The 17,486-nt window shown below is 39.9% G+C and overlaps 1 protein-coding gene across 3 annotated transcripts in view; it reads left to right on the top strand.

Moving 5' to 3' along the window:
- The window catches only part of Rbl2 (RB transcriptional corepressor like 2), a 54,066-nt gene that overhangs the window by 7,203 nt on the left and 29,377 nt on the right, over positions 1-17,486 (top strand). For 2 of the 3 annotated variants that reach the window (XM_042277322.2, XM_076571723.1), the window contains exons 5-10: positions 3,807-3,935; positions 6,697-6,857; positions 6,939-7,003; positions 7,950-8,136; positions 12,212-12,378; positions 17,099-17,208. In XM_042277322.2, coding sequence (XP_042133256.2) covers positions 3,807-3,935; positions 6,697-6,857; positions 6,939-7,003; positions 7,950-8,136; positions 12,212-12,378; positions 17,099-17,208 — 819 coding nt within the window. Of the gene's footprint in view, positions 1-2,734; positions 2,851-3,806; positions 3,936-6,696; positions 6,858-6,938; positions 7,004-7,949; positions 8,137-12,211; positions 12,379-17,098; positions 17,209-17,486 lie in introns of those variants that run through there. The other variant, XM_042277323.2, reaches the window with a different exon arrangement.

Genomic DNA, 17,486 nt, shown 5'->3' with positions numbered 1-17,486 from the left:
GAAATTAAATGACATGCCCTTTCATTTTCTTCTTGTCCCACATCTCTTTGATGCGGAGCTATTCTTTTGAATTGTGAGTGGAACCACCCCCCTCTGTATCAGCTGTGTCTAGGGCTCTGCTCTTCCTAAGACCTGTCTGAGTCACTGAGTGAGACTGAAGTCCTCAGAGCAGTTCTGATGACTTTCCACAGGTAACTGTGTCTAAACTTAACCAGATACTTAGAATCTTTTTCTCTCCCCTCTTCCTTCCATTACTCTATCCAAGGTTTGCATGCACTGAAGTACATCTCTATTTGGTATGCTCTATATAGGGATAATTCTTAACAATCTACAGAGAAGGTACAGTTATATTCATTAGCTTTTTCTCTATAGACTGTGGCGTATGGCTGCCACTGAGATAGTTCAATAAGATGCACATTGTCAGAACTGGAAGGAGCTTCAGGCATACCGTAGTCCCACCTTTATGTGGGATACATCCTAAGACCTGAAGCCAAAGACAGTTCCAACCCCTGTATACTATGATTCTTGCTATACATACTTACATCAAGTTTAATTTATATATTAGGTACAATAAGGGATAAATGACATTAGTTATAATAAGAACAGAGCTGTTATGTTGGTATAGTAGAGGTTATATAAATGTCTCTACCAATTATCTTATTGTACTTTAAATCTTAGCAGCATCAACATATGATTCTTTTAAGGATTTATTTTTGTTTTATATGTATGGCTATTTTGCCTACATGTATGTCTGTGCATCATGTGCATGCAGTACCAGAGGAGGTCAGAAGGGGGCACTGGATAGCCTGAACCTGGAGATAGAGATGGTTGTGAGCCTCCATGTGGGTTCTGGGAGCCAAACCCTGAGGCATCTGGAAAAGCAGCCAGTGCTCTTAACCACTGAGCAATCTCTCTAGCCCTTGTAAAAACTTTTTTTTTTTTTAAATTTAAATTAAGAACACTCATTTTTTCACTTACTGGAAACACTTCCACTGTTTGGCTTTTCTTTGGCAAGTGCTGCATTACTTTAGGGTCATTGTCAAGTAAAATACAGATTACTCGAATAACATCACTGCTGTATGGAGACAGTGGTGCAAATAACCTAGAAAGCAAAAGGCTGATGGGTGCACAGCATATTCAGCCTGGATATGCAGAACACAGGGGTGATTCATGTCCCAGGTGGCACAGAGCTGGGCAGAGCAGAAAAACATGCAATTCTAAACTTAGGTTTTATTTGTCTGAGGCTTACTATGCAGGCCAGGCTGACCTGGAACCTGTGACCCTCCTGCCCTGATCTCCCTAGTCTTAGATTACAGATGTCCCTGCCTATCTGAGAATGATTTCTTAAATTTTCCATTTGATATTTTTGGTTTGTTGATCAAAAGTAACTGAAATTATAAAAAATAAAACCATGGGTAAAGGAAAATTACTGTGTAAGAGATTCCCTCTATCAGATCAACTGTGTCAACTCGATAATGCTAGGATCTGAATCCAGATCTCTTGTCTCTGGGTTTGATGTTAAACGTGAAGGTGTGGTCTCGAGGTGTGATGTGATTGCAGCTGGTCCTCTCTAGCTCAGGAGTCCTCCATCCTCATCTGAGCTGTGTGCCCTAGCTGAAGGGAGAGTCTTTGTGAGCTTCTTAGTCATGCTTTCCATAACAACAATGCTGGCAGCATTCTTTAGTACAGTCAGCAGTGATAGATGTGGCCCAGGGGTGGGGTACCTGCTTAGTGTGCACAAGACCCTGGAGTTGATCCTAAGCACCACAAATATAAAACAAAATGAAATAAATGTGGCTAAATCAATGATATAAAATAAAAGCTTAGGCATACATAAACTTTCTGCGAAGGCTCCCACATTAGCTTGTGTGACTCGTATTACATAGGATAGTAATCTTGTGATTGTATTGGATAGCTGTGTGACTACTGGGATCTATTTTGTGTGCCTAGGAGAGAGTGTATTTGCTAGTGTATGGACTATCAAAATGACGGCAGAGTCTCACTTAGGCAGGAGACACCAGCCTCACTTAGCTTTGTTTTTTGAGATGGGAGTCTGTCTCTGTTGCCCAGGCTGGGTTAAACTTCCAAGTATTGAGTTCAGGTGCACAGCACAGCTCAGTGTGGCTTCTGCGGTGTGCTCCGGTCGGTTCTCATGGGTAGCTTAGTTGCTTTCATTCAGTGCTTGGTTTATTTGTAGGGAAGATAGACTGTGCCTGCAGCATGTGGACATTTTAGATCATCTCATTCCCAATAATAAGCTATGATTTGTATATTTGTTGATTTGGTATGGCAACTTTCACATGAAGGGCTTTTTGAGCGGAAGACCACTTCCTGTTTTTATAAAATCACATTCTTGAACAAGTAAGCCAAATCTAGAGGTCAAGTCTTTCCATTTTTCTATTATCTCTTAATTAAACAATAAAATAGCCTGTGAAGGAAGGTCCATTTGTGAGGTCAGGGTTTGGGACTGTCCTGGAATTTCGATTAGAATGCACTCTTTGGGAGCGTTTCAGCCTTTGGTTAGGAGTCACAGTGCTGGCGCTTTCTCCCTCTGCTGCAAGTACACACAGGGACAAGTTCAGACTTGCCGCTGGGGGTGCCTTTGTAGCTTATAACCAGTAGGTGTGGCTTCCTGTTTTATGTACAAGAATAGGAGCAGGTTTTTAATATTTGACCTTTTATAGTAGAGGCAAGCAAGTTAGCTGGCTGCTATCGATGCAGAATTTAGTCTCTTAGTAACCATCTGCCTTTCTGGCAGCAGCGGGCTTTTACTTATTTTTTTTTTTTTTTTTTGCTTTAACTTATCCCTCAAAGAAAAAGCATCATATATCCTGAGACCTGAGACCTAAGGTAGGTGGTAACTTTCTCTGGAAGGAAGAAAAGGGGGAAAGTCTAAGACAGACCCGAATGAGAGAAAAACCAAGCGTGTATAATGCATGCATTCAGGTGGGCACTATGTGTAAAAATGGGGGTCGTGCCTTTGGGTGGGCACTGTAAAAGTGTGGGGCGTGCCTTTGGGTGGGCACTGTAAAAGTGTGGGGCGTGCCTTTGGGTCTGCACTGTGTGTGATAATGAGGCGCAGCAACAGCTCTTCAGACATATTCATTAGCAGTGTCGCTGGAGTTGTTCAGTGCTCTCTGAACCCAGCACTGCACATCTGCAGGCCTGGGCTTATGTTTATTTTTTTTGCTACAAGCATTGGCAGTTATCCTTGGGATAGTAGCTTTTGAAGTCAAATGTCTGTATTTGTGTTCTGTTGAATTAATGTGCATGAACTTTGATTACTATATAGAAAAGTATTTTAAATAGTTACCATTAGGGCTCTGAAGAAAGGCTCTCTTTTCTTTAGAATATATATATATATATATATATGAGAAAAATCATATATGAATCATTTTCCGGTGGTTTACCTCTAAATATTTCTACTAATTTTCACTTGCAGAAAAACTTTTTTTATGTGAAATAATTTATTACAGAGAGTTGGTAAATTTATTAAGAGAGTTGGTAAATTTTTTGTGTGTTCAGAATTCCAAAGACTAGACCAGTAATAAAGTTTTAGTTACTAGCTACTTAATAGATGTCTATTAAATGTATATTGAACTTAAATAAAGTTTTAGTTTTCATTAAATTCTTAGACATACATTAAAATATCAGTCTTCAAAATATAAATTTGCCAAAACACTTTATCACTCTTAAACCAATGTGGTACGATGGTATATGGTGTCATTAGAATGGGAGGAAGCCGTTCTTTAAAATCTTGTAAAGTGGATGCTGAGTTAACACTGTGATTTTATGTGACCCCACAGGCAACTTCCCCATGATCAGTGATGACCTGGTGAACTCCTACCATCTCCTGCTGTGTGCATTAGATCTGGTGTATGGAAATGCTCTGCAATGTTCTAATCGTAAAGAACTTGTGAACCCTAATTTCAAAGGTAAGTGTCTATGTGAAACATTTTTGACAGCCCAAGCTTCTATAAGATTTTTGGTCTTGGGAATTGCATCTCCAAATCCAGATTTGCTAGCCTCAGAGAATGTGAGTATGGGAACGTTTCCACCATCAGTCATACAGAGTACTTACACTGACGAGTCAGCATATCTACATTTTCTTTCTTTTTTTTTTTTTTTTAAAGATTTTATTTATTTATTATGTATACAGAAGAGGGCGCCAGATCTCTTTACAGATGGTTGTGAGCCACCATGTGGTTGCTGGGAATTGAACTCAGGACCTCTGGAAGAGCAGTCAGTGCTCTTAACCTCTGAGACATCTCTCCAGCCCCCTACATTTTCTTAAAGTTTTGTTTTATGTGCATGGATGTTTTGTCTGCACGCGTGCTTGTGTACCACGTGCATGCCTGGTGTTCTCAGAGGCCAGAAGGAGAGTGCCAAATCCTGTGGAACTGGACTTAGAGATTCCTGTAAACCATGGGTGCTGGGAGTTGAACCCGGGTCCTCTGGAAGAGTAGCCAGTGCTCTTAACTGCTGAACTGTCTCTCCAGCCCCTAAGTTACCCCCCTTTTTAAAACAAAAGAAAGTATCACCAGTAAAATATAATTTAGTCTTAAATGAGAACTTTAGAAGTTTTTGAAAAATATATTGAAAAAGTGAAGAACTTAGAAATTCAGAGTATGAAAGATAACTCTAAAGTCATGGTAGTATTTTTCACTGTTAGCAAGTTTTGTGCACTCCAGGTAGCAAAAAGAATTTACTGAGACAATATCATTTCAACTCTTTTGCTACAGGAAAATAGAATTCTAAAATAACAAGATCTTTACTCTCTAGTGATAAGCATGAGAATCACAGTCATTTTGGCAATGCATATTCTAGGCTTTAAATGATGTAATTTCTATGAGCCGTACATGTCAATACTCAGTGTGCAGTCTAACCTGTACTGCTGATTCTGTTGGAAGAACACCATGAAAAAAATCGGATTGTCACTTTGGGCATGGTTTCAATTAGACTTTTAACTTCCCTATCAGGGTTGGTTCCAAAATTAGTGGCGTTAGTTACTACAATTACCTGCCGCTCAAAAGGTTTGAGACATAGGGCTGCAGCTAGAGTTCCCTGACAGATTGCTTGCCTGGCCCTGAGTTTGATCTTCGGTACTATAGAACAGACAAAAAAGTAGAAAAAGAAAACAAAAATCAAATTCTAGATTCCATTTGAGATTCTTTTGATTATGTATGTCCATCTAATAAATGATGCAGACGTTCCAAAATTCAAAAGGCTGCACTCCAAGCCTTCTGGTCAAGCGTTTTGGACAAGGGACACTTGACCTTGACCCTTTCTGTCCTCCTTCCCCTCTTCATGTCATTTTACTCTTTCCCTTTATTTTTACTGGGAACTGAACCAGGGCACCCTAGTCCTGTGATACATCTTGTGCTTCCATGTGGTAGTTTTTATGGTGTTCTTCTGGTTTTACCTCCTTTAATTTTCTTTGAAAATGCTGTGTTCTTATGAAAGTACTTTATAAATTAGTATAAGGACATCTGATATGATCAAGTCAAAGTAGGTGATCTTTGAGCTGTGTGATTAAAAAATTGTTACATTTTAGTTGCGGGTGGGCAGGAGGTATGTACATGCCACAGTACACATGTACATGTGAGTACACATTTACACATGCCACAGTACACATGTACAGGTGAGAGGCCAACTTGAGGGAATCAGTTGTCATAGAGACCAAACTCAGGGTGTCAGGCTTGGAAGCGGGGCTTTACCTGATGTGTGTGCCAGCATGAATTGGGTAATTTAAAATAATAATAATAATAACAACAACAATAGTGCATTCTTAATGTTAATTATTAATATATTGATAATGTTATATTATAATGATCTGTTATTATTAATTTGTTTGTTTGTTTTGAGACAAGGTCTCTGAAGCTCTGGCTGTTGTGGAACTCTCTGTGTAGACCAAGCTGGCCTTAAACTCAGAGATCCACCTGCTTCTGCTTCCTTACTGCTGGGATCAAAGGCATGCACCACCACACCTGGCAGAACTGTGTAATTTTTTTGTTTGTTTTTGGTTTTGTTTTTTTTTTTTGAGACAGGGTGTGTAATTTTTTAAGTGTTTTTTTTTTTTTCATTTGAATGTAAGGCTTATTTGCAGAATAAAATTCTTATGTTTTTGCATATTCCTGCAACAGCTTTTTTTTTTTTAAGTTTTCTAGCAATCTCTAGTCACATAACAAATCTTCTGAGTAGTGATAAACTTTATCTTCATCTCCATTTTAAAAAGTACTTAGCTGAGCAATGTGGTGCACACTTTTAATCCCAGCACTTGGGTAGCAGAGGCAGGAGGATCTGAGTTCGAGGCCAGTCTGATTTACAGAGTGAGGTCCAGGATGCCCAGAACTGTTACATAGAAAAATCCTGTCTCAAAAAACAAACAAAAAAATACTTAATTTATAATGTATGTAGTCATTTCTTTATGTGAGACAGGATGTTATAGCTCAGGCTGTCCTTCCAATTCATGACAGTCCAGAGCACTGGATTATAGGTGTGAGGCAATGTGTCTGGGCTCAAGTGTCCTTTTTTGCTTGTACTGAGGATGCCACATATTCAGATTTTTCTTCAGTTTTGAGGTATATATAAATTAGTTACTCATGTCAATCACATCATGACCAGACTCACTAATAGTTATGTCTCAGCTGATTAGTGCTGACCAGTGTCTCTGTTTTGTGATTTTATACATCATAGGCCTATCAGAGGACTGTCACCCTAAGGATTCTAAACCTCCCTCTGATCCACCTTGTGTCATTGAGAAGCTCTGTTCCTTACACGATGGTCTAGTGTTGGAGGCAAAGGGAATAAAGGAGCATTTCTGGAAACCCTATATTAGGAAACTTTTTGAAAAAAAGGTTAGTAAGCAATGACATAAGAATGCTTTCTGGAAAAAGACTTGGTTGCATGTAATATAAGGACCCCTCTTTTCATTATAGCTCCTCAAGGGGAAGGAAGAAAATCTTACTGGCTTCCTGGAGCCCGGCAACTTTGGGGAGAGTTTGTGAGTACCGTGCTGCCGACTGCTGTGATATAAGTTATCTGTGAGGAGACCTCAGTGCTCAGCCTTTGGACTGTTTACACAATGCTTTGTGGTAGAACTCAGAAAACACAACACTTCTGGAAACCTCTACTATAAGTTCATGTCTTTAAGCCCAGTGAAACTTGTTTTTGTTCTGTTTAAAGTTTTCTTAGTCAAGATTTTAGATTATAAATTTTGAAATTGAATGTTTTTTTGCTGGGTGTGATGGCACTCGCCTTTAGTCCCAGCACTCAGGAGGCAGAGGCAGGTGGATCAAAATTCAGGGCTAGCTTGGTCCACACAGCTAGTTCTAGGACAGCCAGAGCCACACATAGAAACCCTGTCTCAAAAAACAAAAACAAAAACAAAAGAGAAAAAAGAAACGCTTTTGTACCTAGCCATCAGGTCCACGACTGACATCCCAGGACTCGGGACCTGAGGTAAAAAGACTGTAAGTTTGAGGCTGCTTTGTTTAAAAGAAAAAAAAGTTAAGAAAAGGGAACAGAAGACAGGTTTTTGGAACTATAGAGGTGACAAAATGTCTTCAGGTCTTCAGAGGTGCCAAGGACAGCTGAGGAAGTGTTCCTACATGATCATATACCAGTTTTATATTGATAGCCCAGGCTTACTGTTTTTATACTCAGTTTAGTGTAATTAAGTGTATTGAATGCTTACTATTACTTGATAGTGTTATTATTAGCTTATTGAATGCAGATTGGTTCAGAGTCCCTACCTTGATACACTATTGAAAAACTATGCTCAGGGTGTGCTGGATACACAGAGTAAAGCAAGCTACATCTTCTCTTCAGTTTTTGTAATGAGCAATTATTCTATTGAAATATGACTTTGAGAAACCAGATTTTATAGTAAAAAAATGAAGTAAGTGGTGTGGAACACGAGCTGAAATGGTGGCCCTGCTTCCCCATAGTAAAGCTGTTAATAAGGCTTATGAAGAATACGTGCTAGCCGCTGGGAATCTGGATGAACGGATATTTCTTGGCGAGGATGCTGAGGAGGAAGTTGGGACTCTCTCACGGTGTCTGAGTGCTGCCTCGGGTACAGAGAGTGCTGACCGAACGCAGGTGAAAGACATCTTGCAGCAGCATCTTGACAAGGTGAGCCCTGTGTGATGTCAGAGCATAGTTCAAGGTCTTGGGAGGGGGGGGGGGGCTGGGACAAGGGGAAGTCAGCCCGCTGTCCTCTTTTCATAAGGCTGTGTGTGTGTGTTCGAAATCTGTGGTAAGGAAAAGACAATTCAAGGTATCTTACTAATAATTAATTAATTAATTAATTAATTTGTTTAGTAAAGGTTTTAGTTGAGTTTAGTTGAGAGGGGAGCTGACTGTTAATCTGAACAGATATGTCCTGCTGGCCATCTTTGCTTCTGGAAGGATGGACTGTGGTATATACTCTGCACAGTGGACATGGGAGGCATTTAGGAAATACTAATTAACCCTGACTGGGGCCTGTGGATCTGTGGTCAGTCTTTAAGAAAATTCTGTTGAACTGAAACCAAAGTTTAGGATGATGAAAACTGGTGACTCTAATTTCCCCTTCCCTGTAACTGACAAGCTTCTGACTTGACACTGGTCTGCTTGTGTTCATTCTCAATCTCTCTCAATCTCTCTCTTTCTCTTTCTTTCTTTCTCTCTCTCTCTCTCTCTCTCTCTCTCTCTCTCTCTCTCTCTCTCTCTCCCCTTTTCTTTTGTTGGTGTTGAGACAGATCTCACAACACATCCCAGGTTGACCTCAAATTCATAGTGATCATTCCTCAGCTGCCTAGGCACTGAGGTTATAGATATGATCCACCATTTGATAATACTTGAATGGTTTTATATGCTAGGTTATGTTCCAGACTCTGGGAAATACAGCAGTGGACAAAACAGCAACAAACAGCCTGTCCTAAAGAAACTTCCATTTTAGCTGGGGAAGACAGGCAGTAGCTAACGGAATAGTTGAATGTATAATATGATGGTACCTGAAGACAAAGTTGATAAAGCAGTATTGTGAGTGGGGCGGAATGGATGGACCTTGGGGCCCACTGTAGACGTGCTGGCTGGAAATGTCTCTGAAAGGCCAGCATTAACAGATTCCTGAGATAATTGAGGAAGCAAGCCTTGGGTATAGACAGAAACTGATTTGAAGCCAGGAGACTAGCAACTGCAAAGGTGTGAGGTAGGAATATGTCTCATGTGGGAGGCACAGTGAGAAGGTCTGTGTAGTGTTTTAAGAACATAGTTCCTAAGGGAAGAGTCTCAAGATGAGGTCAAGGAGTAGGAGACAGGAGGTCATTTAGTCTTTGGAAGCCATTGCAAGGACTTTGGCTGTAATTGAGATGAAAGCTTTCAAGAGAGTATTTGAAAAGATGACCCCTGTGTGATGTAATGAACATTCTTTTTTTTTTTTTTTTTTGGTTTTTCGAGACAGGGTCTCTCTGTGTAGCTTTGCACCTTTCCTGGAACTCACTTGGTAGCCCAGGCTGGCCTCGAACTCACAGAGATCCGCCTGGCTCTGCCTCCCGAGTGCTGGGATTAAAGGCGTGCGCCACCACCGCCCGGCTTGTAATGAACATTCTTAAAGATCCTGGGAGAGGTGGGGTCATGGCAAGAGGATGTCAAGAGGCTCTTTGAGCAACTCTTCATGGTGGCTTGGTTTATAGAAACATTTGTATTTGGACTACAGGACTGACTGATTTTTGGATTATGGTATCAGAGAGATAAAAAAATGACGATCATTGGGTGAAGGATGTAAGTGTAAGTCCTCATCCAGGCCTGTGAGGTCCTAAGTGACCTGGCCCTGCCACTGTTTTTGTCCTTCAGATATGCCAAGCATGCCAGCTCAGCGCCTTTGCCCTTACTGTTGTCCCAGCTCTCTCTGCCTAAACATGTTTCTTCAAGGTACCATGTGGCTTACTTCCTCATTTTTTTCTGTTTTCTGCTAAGTTGATTTCTGTAAAATAATAGCCCAACACGCCCCCACCTTCGAGACTTCTCCTACTCTGCTTTTGGTGCTCTTGGTATCATGGCACCTGACAGCACATAAGTAGATAATTGAACTGTCTGTTCTGTCTTTCTACGTGAGACTACAAGCTTCAGGAGGGCTGCAACTGGTGCCATATACAGTGCTTGCCATGTAGTAGTTATCCTTACAATTCACTCTGGATATTATCAAGAGGAAAGAGCGAGTCTGGGCTGGATTTAAAGTGAGGATTATTAGCACATTGCATTTGAGATGTCTTTTAGGGATCCTAGTTGACTCACTGAGTGGGCAGTTTAGAAATGTATTACTGGAGCTTCCCAGAGAGGTTGGAGTTGTGGTTGTATGTTCTGGAGTCAGCTGGGTGTGAATTGTTAAAATCACAAAATGAACATTCCCATCAGTGAGTTGTTGGAGAAGAAAGATCTAAAGGAGGCAGAGTTCTGGAGCACACCAAACCCTGTCCCCACTGGAAGAAGCTCTATCTTAGTTGTTGCTGTTGTAGTTTGGGTTTATTAAGACAGGGTTTTTCTATGTACCCCTGCCTGTCCTGGAACTCTCTATGTAGACCAGGCTGGGCACGAATTCACAGAGATCCGCCTGCCTCTGCCTCCTGAGTGCTGGGATTAAAGGTGTGCACCACCATACCTGGCCTAGTATTTTCTTGTATCATCTCTGTATTCAGACCTGAGTTAAAGGAAAGTACCCTCTAAGTGAGAATGCACAGGAAACGGTAAAGCTAAGCCCCTTAGCAGTGCGACAACACGGGGAAGCCCCATGTTGACCTTGAGGACTTTGGGCAGGAGGCTGTGGTTGATGACACCTAGTTTCTATGAAACCAATGCTGCTTGTGAGTGAGACTGTTTTATGTGTTGCTGGCTGCTGTGACTTCTTCATATGTATCCAGGTCATTTTTATCTCACAGTACAGGCAGGTAGTGTGGTTCATGTGCAGGGATGTGGGCAGTGCAAGAAAATCAAGATAGCAGCAGCCCCTGATGCACCTAATCCACCCAGACCATTTTATCGCCTTTAAACAATAATATGAATTTCCTTGAAACAAAACGAAAGTCTCAGCTCTATGGTTAAGACATATAGAACACATATTTATTTCTAGGTAGTGAATCTTTTGGGTTCTTCTGTGTCCTGAGAATTGAATAGTTCGTTTGTTTCTAAGTAAAAGCTTTGCTAGGCATTTTTAAAAGTCTAGGATGAATATATTCAATACTTGGGGAAATACTGAATTTTGAATATTAAAAACGCTTTAAGCTAGCAAACTTTCAGAGTTTCTTTGGGAAGTTAAAAAGCTGATTTGCGGGCTGGAGAGATGGCTCAGTGGTTAAAGAGCACTGGCTGCTCTTCCAGAGGTCCTGAGTTCGATTCCCAGTAACCACATGGTGGCTCTCAACCATCTATAGTGGGATCTGATGCCCTCTTCCGCCATAAAGGTGCACATGCAGATAGAGCAGTCATATACATAAAATAAATATATAAAATCTTAAAAAAAAAAAAAAAAAAAAAAAAAAAGAAAAGCTGATTTGCTAGCATATGTATTCATGCTTAAATTCTTGGTCACATATCTTTCATGTGTATGTTCAAGAATGTTGGCTAACTGGCTCCTCTGAAGGTCGGTCTGCTCGAGAAAAACTGTCATGGGTTCTAGGAATTAAAGTCGGGATGACTGATGAGGACTTAGATTTTTATTTTTTATTTGTTTTTTGAAATGTTTACCTTCTGAAGTAAGTTTGATATATTGATTTTTATTTAGGTCAGATTCAAGTCATTGATTTCATGTGTCCGTCTCTGAGTGTTAGTCACAGCAGTGGGTAAAGCTGTGAAATCAGGTTTCTCAGCAATGAGCATGATGCTCTTAATGTTTTCCAGTGTGATTCCCCTTTGCCCTGGGCATGAGCTCTGAAGGAGAGCTACTGGAGAGCTAGAAGGTATATGTGTAAGTGTACACTGCCATTGCACTCAGCCCTACAAGGCATAGGCCTCATCTTTTAGATTTACTTAACGAGAACTGTTAGTTGCCTGGAGTGTGTATTATTCTTCTTTGGAAGAACATCTTTAGTTAATGGAAGCTCTAAGTGGAATTATGTCTAAATTCCCAAAATGGCAATGTTTGAGATACTAAAATAAGCGACAGAAAGTCTCACTGTTTTGAATTCCTATTTGTGGTGTAATTTAAAGAAACGTAATTTTTCTCCTCTAGTCTAAAGCACTTAGAGTCTGCGCACCACTGACTGGCGTGAGGTACGTTCAGGAGAACAGCCCATGTGTGACCCCCGTCTCCACAGCTGCATATAGCTTAAGTCGCCTCCACGCAATGCTGAGTGGCCTCAGGAATGCACCCAGTGAGAAGCTGGAGCAGATGCTCAGGTTGGTTTTAGTGTTGTCTGCCTTTCAAGAGTTAGTTGTTGACCATTTTTTAATTTCTTACCTTAAGTTTTCAGTATCAGTGCTTCAGTTGCCCTTTCACACTTTTACGTTAATTACATAGTTTAGTCTTATTAGGCAGTGAATGATAGAGCAATATAAAATGTATTAGTAGGCATACATATTGGTACTTGCTTGTAATTCCATGACTCAGGAGGCTGAGACAGGCAGATGTGAGGCTAGCCTAGGCTACAGAGTGAGACCTTGCCTCATAAATAAATAAGCAATTTTAAAAAAAGTTATTTATTTATTTATTATGCATTGTTGTTTTGCCTGTTTAAGGGTGTTGGGTCCCCTGAAACTGGAGTTACAGACAGTTGTGAGCTGCCGTGTGGGTGCTGGGAGTTGACCTGGGTTCTCTGGAAGAACAGTCAGTGCTCTAAACCCCTGGGCCATCTCTCCAGCCCCTAAATAAGCAATTTAAAAGAAAATATGTAAGTAGACAGTCTCCTTTGCTTGGATTTATTTAATGTGGTGTAGGAGATAGTAACTACAATAGACCCTGTATACCAGCCTTAAAAAAGATAGTTTCATGTTTGTTAACAACAGATGTAAAGGAATAGCACGGAAGACTGACAACGTTAAAAATGTGCTTGAGCCAGCATATGCTTCCATCTTAGGGCTGGGAGTGAAAGCAGGAAGATCAGGAACTCAAGGTCAACCTCCACCACGAGAGTTTGAGGCCAGCCTAGACTACATGAAACCCCTTCAAACAAAACAAAACCAAACAACCAAACAAACAAAAACACGTGCTTACATGTAGGATAACTCAGAAAAATACAGTTTATGGATGGAATCTACTGTATAATAAAAACACAAAAACTCTATGTAGTTACTTTCAGTAAGGAAATTTACATACCTAAGAAAATTAAAATTCTGGCATTATCCAGAAAAAGAGCAGGTTTATTATTCTAATTGTTATAAATCTGGTTTTTAAATTTTGTTCTGCAAACTTTGAGGTTGTTTGTTTGTTTGTTTGGGACAGGTCCTTTCTATGCAGTCCTGCTGGTCTGGAATTCACTATATAGACCAGACTGGGCTTAAACTTATGGTCCTGCCTTTGCTTCTTGAGAACTGTGATTATGAACATATATGACATCAAACCAGGCTAAATATTTTTCCTAACCAGAAGTACTTTTTGTAATTGTTATGAGGTTGAGCTGCTGGAACTTGATCATGATAACATTTTGACTTGCATCAATACTTTACATCTATCTCTACATTATATTAAAAATTCACATATACATGAAAGTGAAACAAACAGCCAATACTTTGTTTCTGCCCCGTTTTACCGCTCACAACCATATGCTAATGTACTTTTGACCCCATTTGGAACTATTGATGAAGGAAGAATAGGAAAAAATGTCTGTATGTCAGGGTCTCATGTAGCTGAAAACCGACCTAAACCTTCTAAGTAGTCACGGATGATGTTGAACTCGTGATGTTCCTGCCTCCACTCCCACGTGTTAGGAGTATAGGCATAAACTTTTGTCTCCTGGTGGATTCAAAAGCACATGGCCCATATCTGCACTGTGCTAGCTGGGTATTTTGGGGCATAATTGTATATTAGACATGGACAGCACACACAGGTTGTTACCTTCAAATAGATCAACCAGATGAGTTCACTTTGCCTCTTGCAAAACACTAATAGCTCTGCTCTGGAAGCACAAATTTATTTTGAAGTCTCGACCAATTTCTCATACTTGGAGAGAGGGGAGTTTGTGAGTCAGAGGTTCAGTGAACTTCTGATAGCTCACCAAGACCCACAGTACCAACGGTAAGATCTCTTTAGCCTTCCAGTAGAGGCCACAGTTTGTGAGTGGTTCTTGTAACCAGTTGTTGCCTGTGATTTCCCACTAGTGGATCTGTGGACAGTTTGCTTTGTATGAACCACAAGATAGAGACTTCTCATTTACTCCTCCTGCTGGAACGTGGCAAGCTACAAGTGGCATTGCTATAAGAGAGTGGTGGTGGTACAATGGTGGCTATAAATACCTCACACTGTCCCATTCCCAACTGTTTTAAAAGTTTAAGGAGGGGGTGCAGTGTCAGTGATGATGGGGGCATTCCTGCATGGGCACCAGCTGGGAGACATCTCTAGCTCAGAATGTACTTCTGTGTATATCTTTGGCAAGTTGATTTGAGAAAACAGATTCCAGAGTTCCTAAGACTTTATGGTTTGATTTTATAGATCTTCTGCGATACCGGCTTATTGTGGCAATACAGAATAAAGAAGACAATATCTATACACCTCAACAATTTCCACTCATAGCTAGCTAGGTTCACTGAAGTTCAAGGAGGATTACTTTTCCTTTATATTTCACGGTCCTCTTTATTCTTAAACTTGATTATTATTAACACTGAACAGTCCACATTTCTGTTGCTTCTTCCAAAGTCATACTTTTCAGATGGCCTTTATATGCCTTGAATTTAGAAGCATTTTATTTTTGTTTTTCCAATTTATTTGGTAGTGAGCAATTTACAAAGCATTCTGGGAATTTGGGTGTGCACACGGTCCTGTGAACCCATGCGTAGTCTGAGTGCATTTTCTTTCTCATCTGCTTCCTCATATGAAAAACAATAAGAAAATTGGTCTGTAGAATCTAATACTTAGATAGGACTTTATGAATTGTATATGGTATGGTAGCTAATTTTATGTATTAGTTTGGCTAGGTTATAGTACCTAGTTTTGCTAAATACCAGTCTGGATGTTGCTTCAAAGGAGTAATTATTTATTTACATTTTTGAAACAGGGTCTTGGCCAGACACATGGCCATGATCCTAGCACTTGAAGCTGAGGCAGGAGGATTACAAATTAAGACTAGCCTGAGTTACAGAGTGAGGCTATGTTAGTAATGGAGTCTGTGTTGCCAAGGCTGGACTTGGACTTGAAATTACCATGTAGCCCAGGTTGGCCTTAAACTCATTATTGTCCTGCCTCAACTTCTGGAGTAGCTAAGAGAAGCATTTAATATGTATGTTATAAAAGCCTATATTGTAGCTATATCTTTCAAATCTTTTTATAATCTGTAGTCATGACAGCTTTAATCATAGATATTACTAATGAAATTATATATTACCAGTAGATGCTAGGTAAAGCTAACCTTTTTAGGGGGCCAACTTTAAGGTAGAGGAATATGTTCATAAATAAAAATCTCTATTATACTCTAGTATATTATATAGTTATCTCCAGTTATGTCTCACAAATATAGAACTTTTCTTTGTAATTTTATAAACTGGCTATGTGTTTTGCTATGTGTATATTTGATCATATATATTTAGCTATATACATATATATGATCAAGTTAAAACATAGCTGTTTAAATATATAGTTATGTAGCTGGAAGTTTTCCTGTGTTCCACCTGGTCCTGCAGCCACTCAGACCCAAGTAAACACACGGAGGCTTATATCAATTATGAATTGCATGGCCATGGCCTATGGCTCAATTTTCTTGCTAGCTTGCTCCTATAACTAAACTCAGCCCATTTCTGTTAATCTATATGTCACCATGTGTTCTGTGGCTTTACCTATGTGCCATTACATGCTGCTCCCTGGACGGTGGGATGGCATGTCCTCTGCCTCTACTTTCTTCTTCCTGTCTTTCTCCTGGATTTCTTGACTAGCTATATCCTGACTCGCCATAGGCTAGAGCAGCTTCTTTAAGATATCCCACAGCATAGTTGTTAAAATTTGATCATTTATATATGTGTGTGTGATCAAATTAAATAGTTGTGATCAGATTAAAGCAATTATTATAAAGCCCCAAAGGTAATGATTTATATGACACTTCTGCATTGTATATATATTGCTAATAAAAAAGAAATCAATGAACAAGAGGGTGAGGGAGATGGTTCAACTGGTAAAGAGCTTGCTTTGTATGAGAACCTGATTTTTATTCCTAGCTCCTGTGACAGTGTGGTGTCACAGGCTTGTTACCTCAGTACTAAGCCGGTGACAGGTGGATGCTGTCACCTGAGGCTGCTGGCCAGCCATCCTAGCTTAATTGTGATCTCCAGGTTCCAGTGAGAGACCCTGTTTTAACAATAGGTATATATCTGCTGAGGGACAACTTCTGAGGTTGATCCCTGGCTTCCACACACATAAGCACACACTTACACAGGTCCCCACACACGTGTGCCCATAAATAATTTGAACATACACACATACAAACACTCCACAAACAAAAGATTTAAAAGTCAATGAAATAAACATCATTTGGGGAAATAAAAAAAATGTTAACATTGGCTTATATGTGTTTCTAGTATAGCTTCTGTACCCCTTTATTCTAATTTTTTTCCCCAGGAGTTCTTCCTGGAAATTTTACTGCCCATTAGACAGTCACTTGAGGGCAGTTTGGTTGCTGTTAATGGTGGGAAATATAAGGTTACGGGGTCAGTCACAGCACCAAATGAGCCCCAGATCAAGTCCACTGAACTTAGTGCAATCAAGTGTACAGCTCCATACAGCAAATACTTCTGCCACTTGAAATAGTAATACCGCCATCTTTGAAAAGAAATATGGGTTTCCTTCATTCATCCGCAAAGTATAGAGTGTCTGTTCAAAGCATTTTCTATCTATATGTTAATGAAATTTATGTTTTAGACATTATAACTCTTTGTGACGAAAACATGTTAAATTAGATAATCTTATATTACTTTTTAGGACATGTTCCCGAGATCCAACTCAGGCTATTGCTAACAGACTGAAAGAAATGTATGAAATATATTCTCAGCATTCCCAGCCAGATGAGGATTTTAGTAATTGTGCTAAAGGTAAGATTTACTATTTTCCAGACTACTCCTAACCTAGACATCTGATGACGAGGAGTCAGGAAGACAATTTATTTATAAGCTGAAGGCTATGGTGCAACTGTCCATCTTGTCTGTCAGGAAAGTGATTTCTGGGCCCTTTTCAGAAACAGAAAGTTTAGTCTAACATCTTTATTATGCTGGACTTTTAGTACTTTTTGATTTTTAAGTTTTCATTTGTAAGCTGGAAATAAAATATAAATATCTGGATTCTTCAACATAGGAGAAACAAACCCGGAAGC

The sequence above is a fragment of the Peromyscus maniculatus genome, chromosome 5, assembly GCF_049852395.1.
Source record: "Peromyscus maniculatus bairdii isolate BWxNUB_F1_BW_parent chromosome 5, HU_Pman_BW_mat_3.1, whole genome shotgun sequence".
In the NCBI taxonomy this organism is placed as follows: Eukaryota; Metazoa; Chordata; class Mammalia; order Rodentia; family Cricetidae; genus Peromyscus; species Peromyscus maniculatus.
The sequence above is the reverse complement of the archived record's forward strand: the minus strand, read 5'-3'. Positions and strand labels throughout refer to the sequence as shown.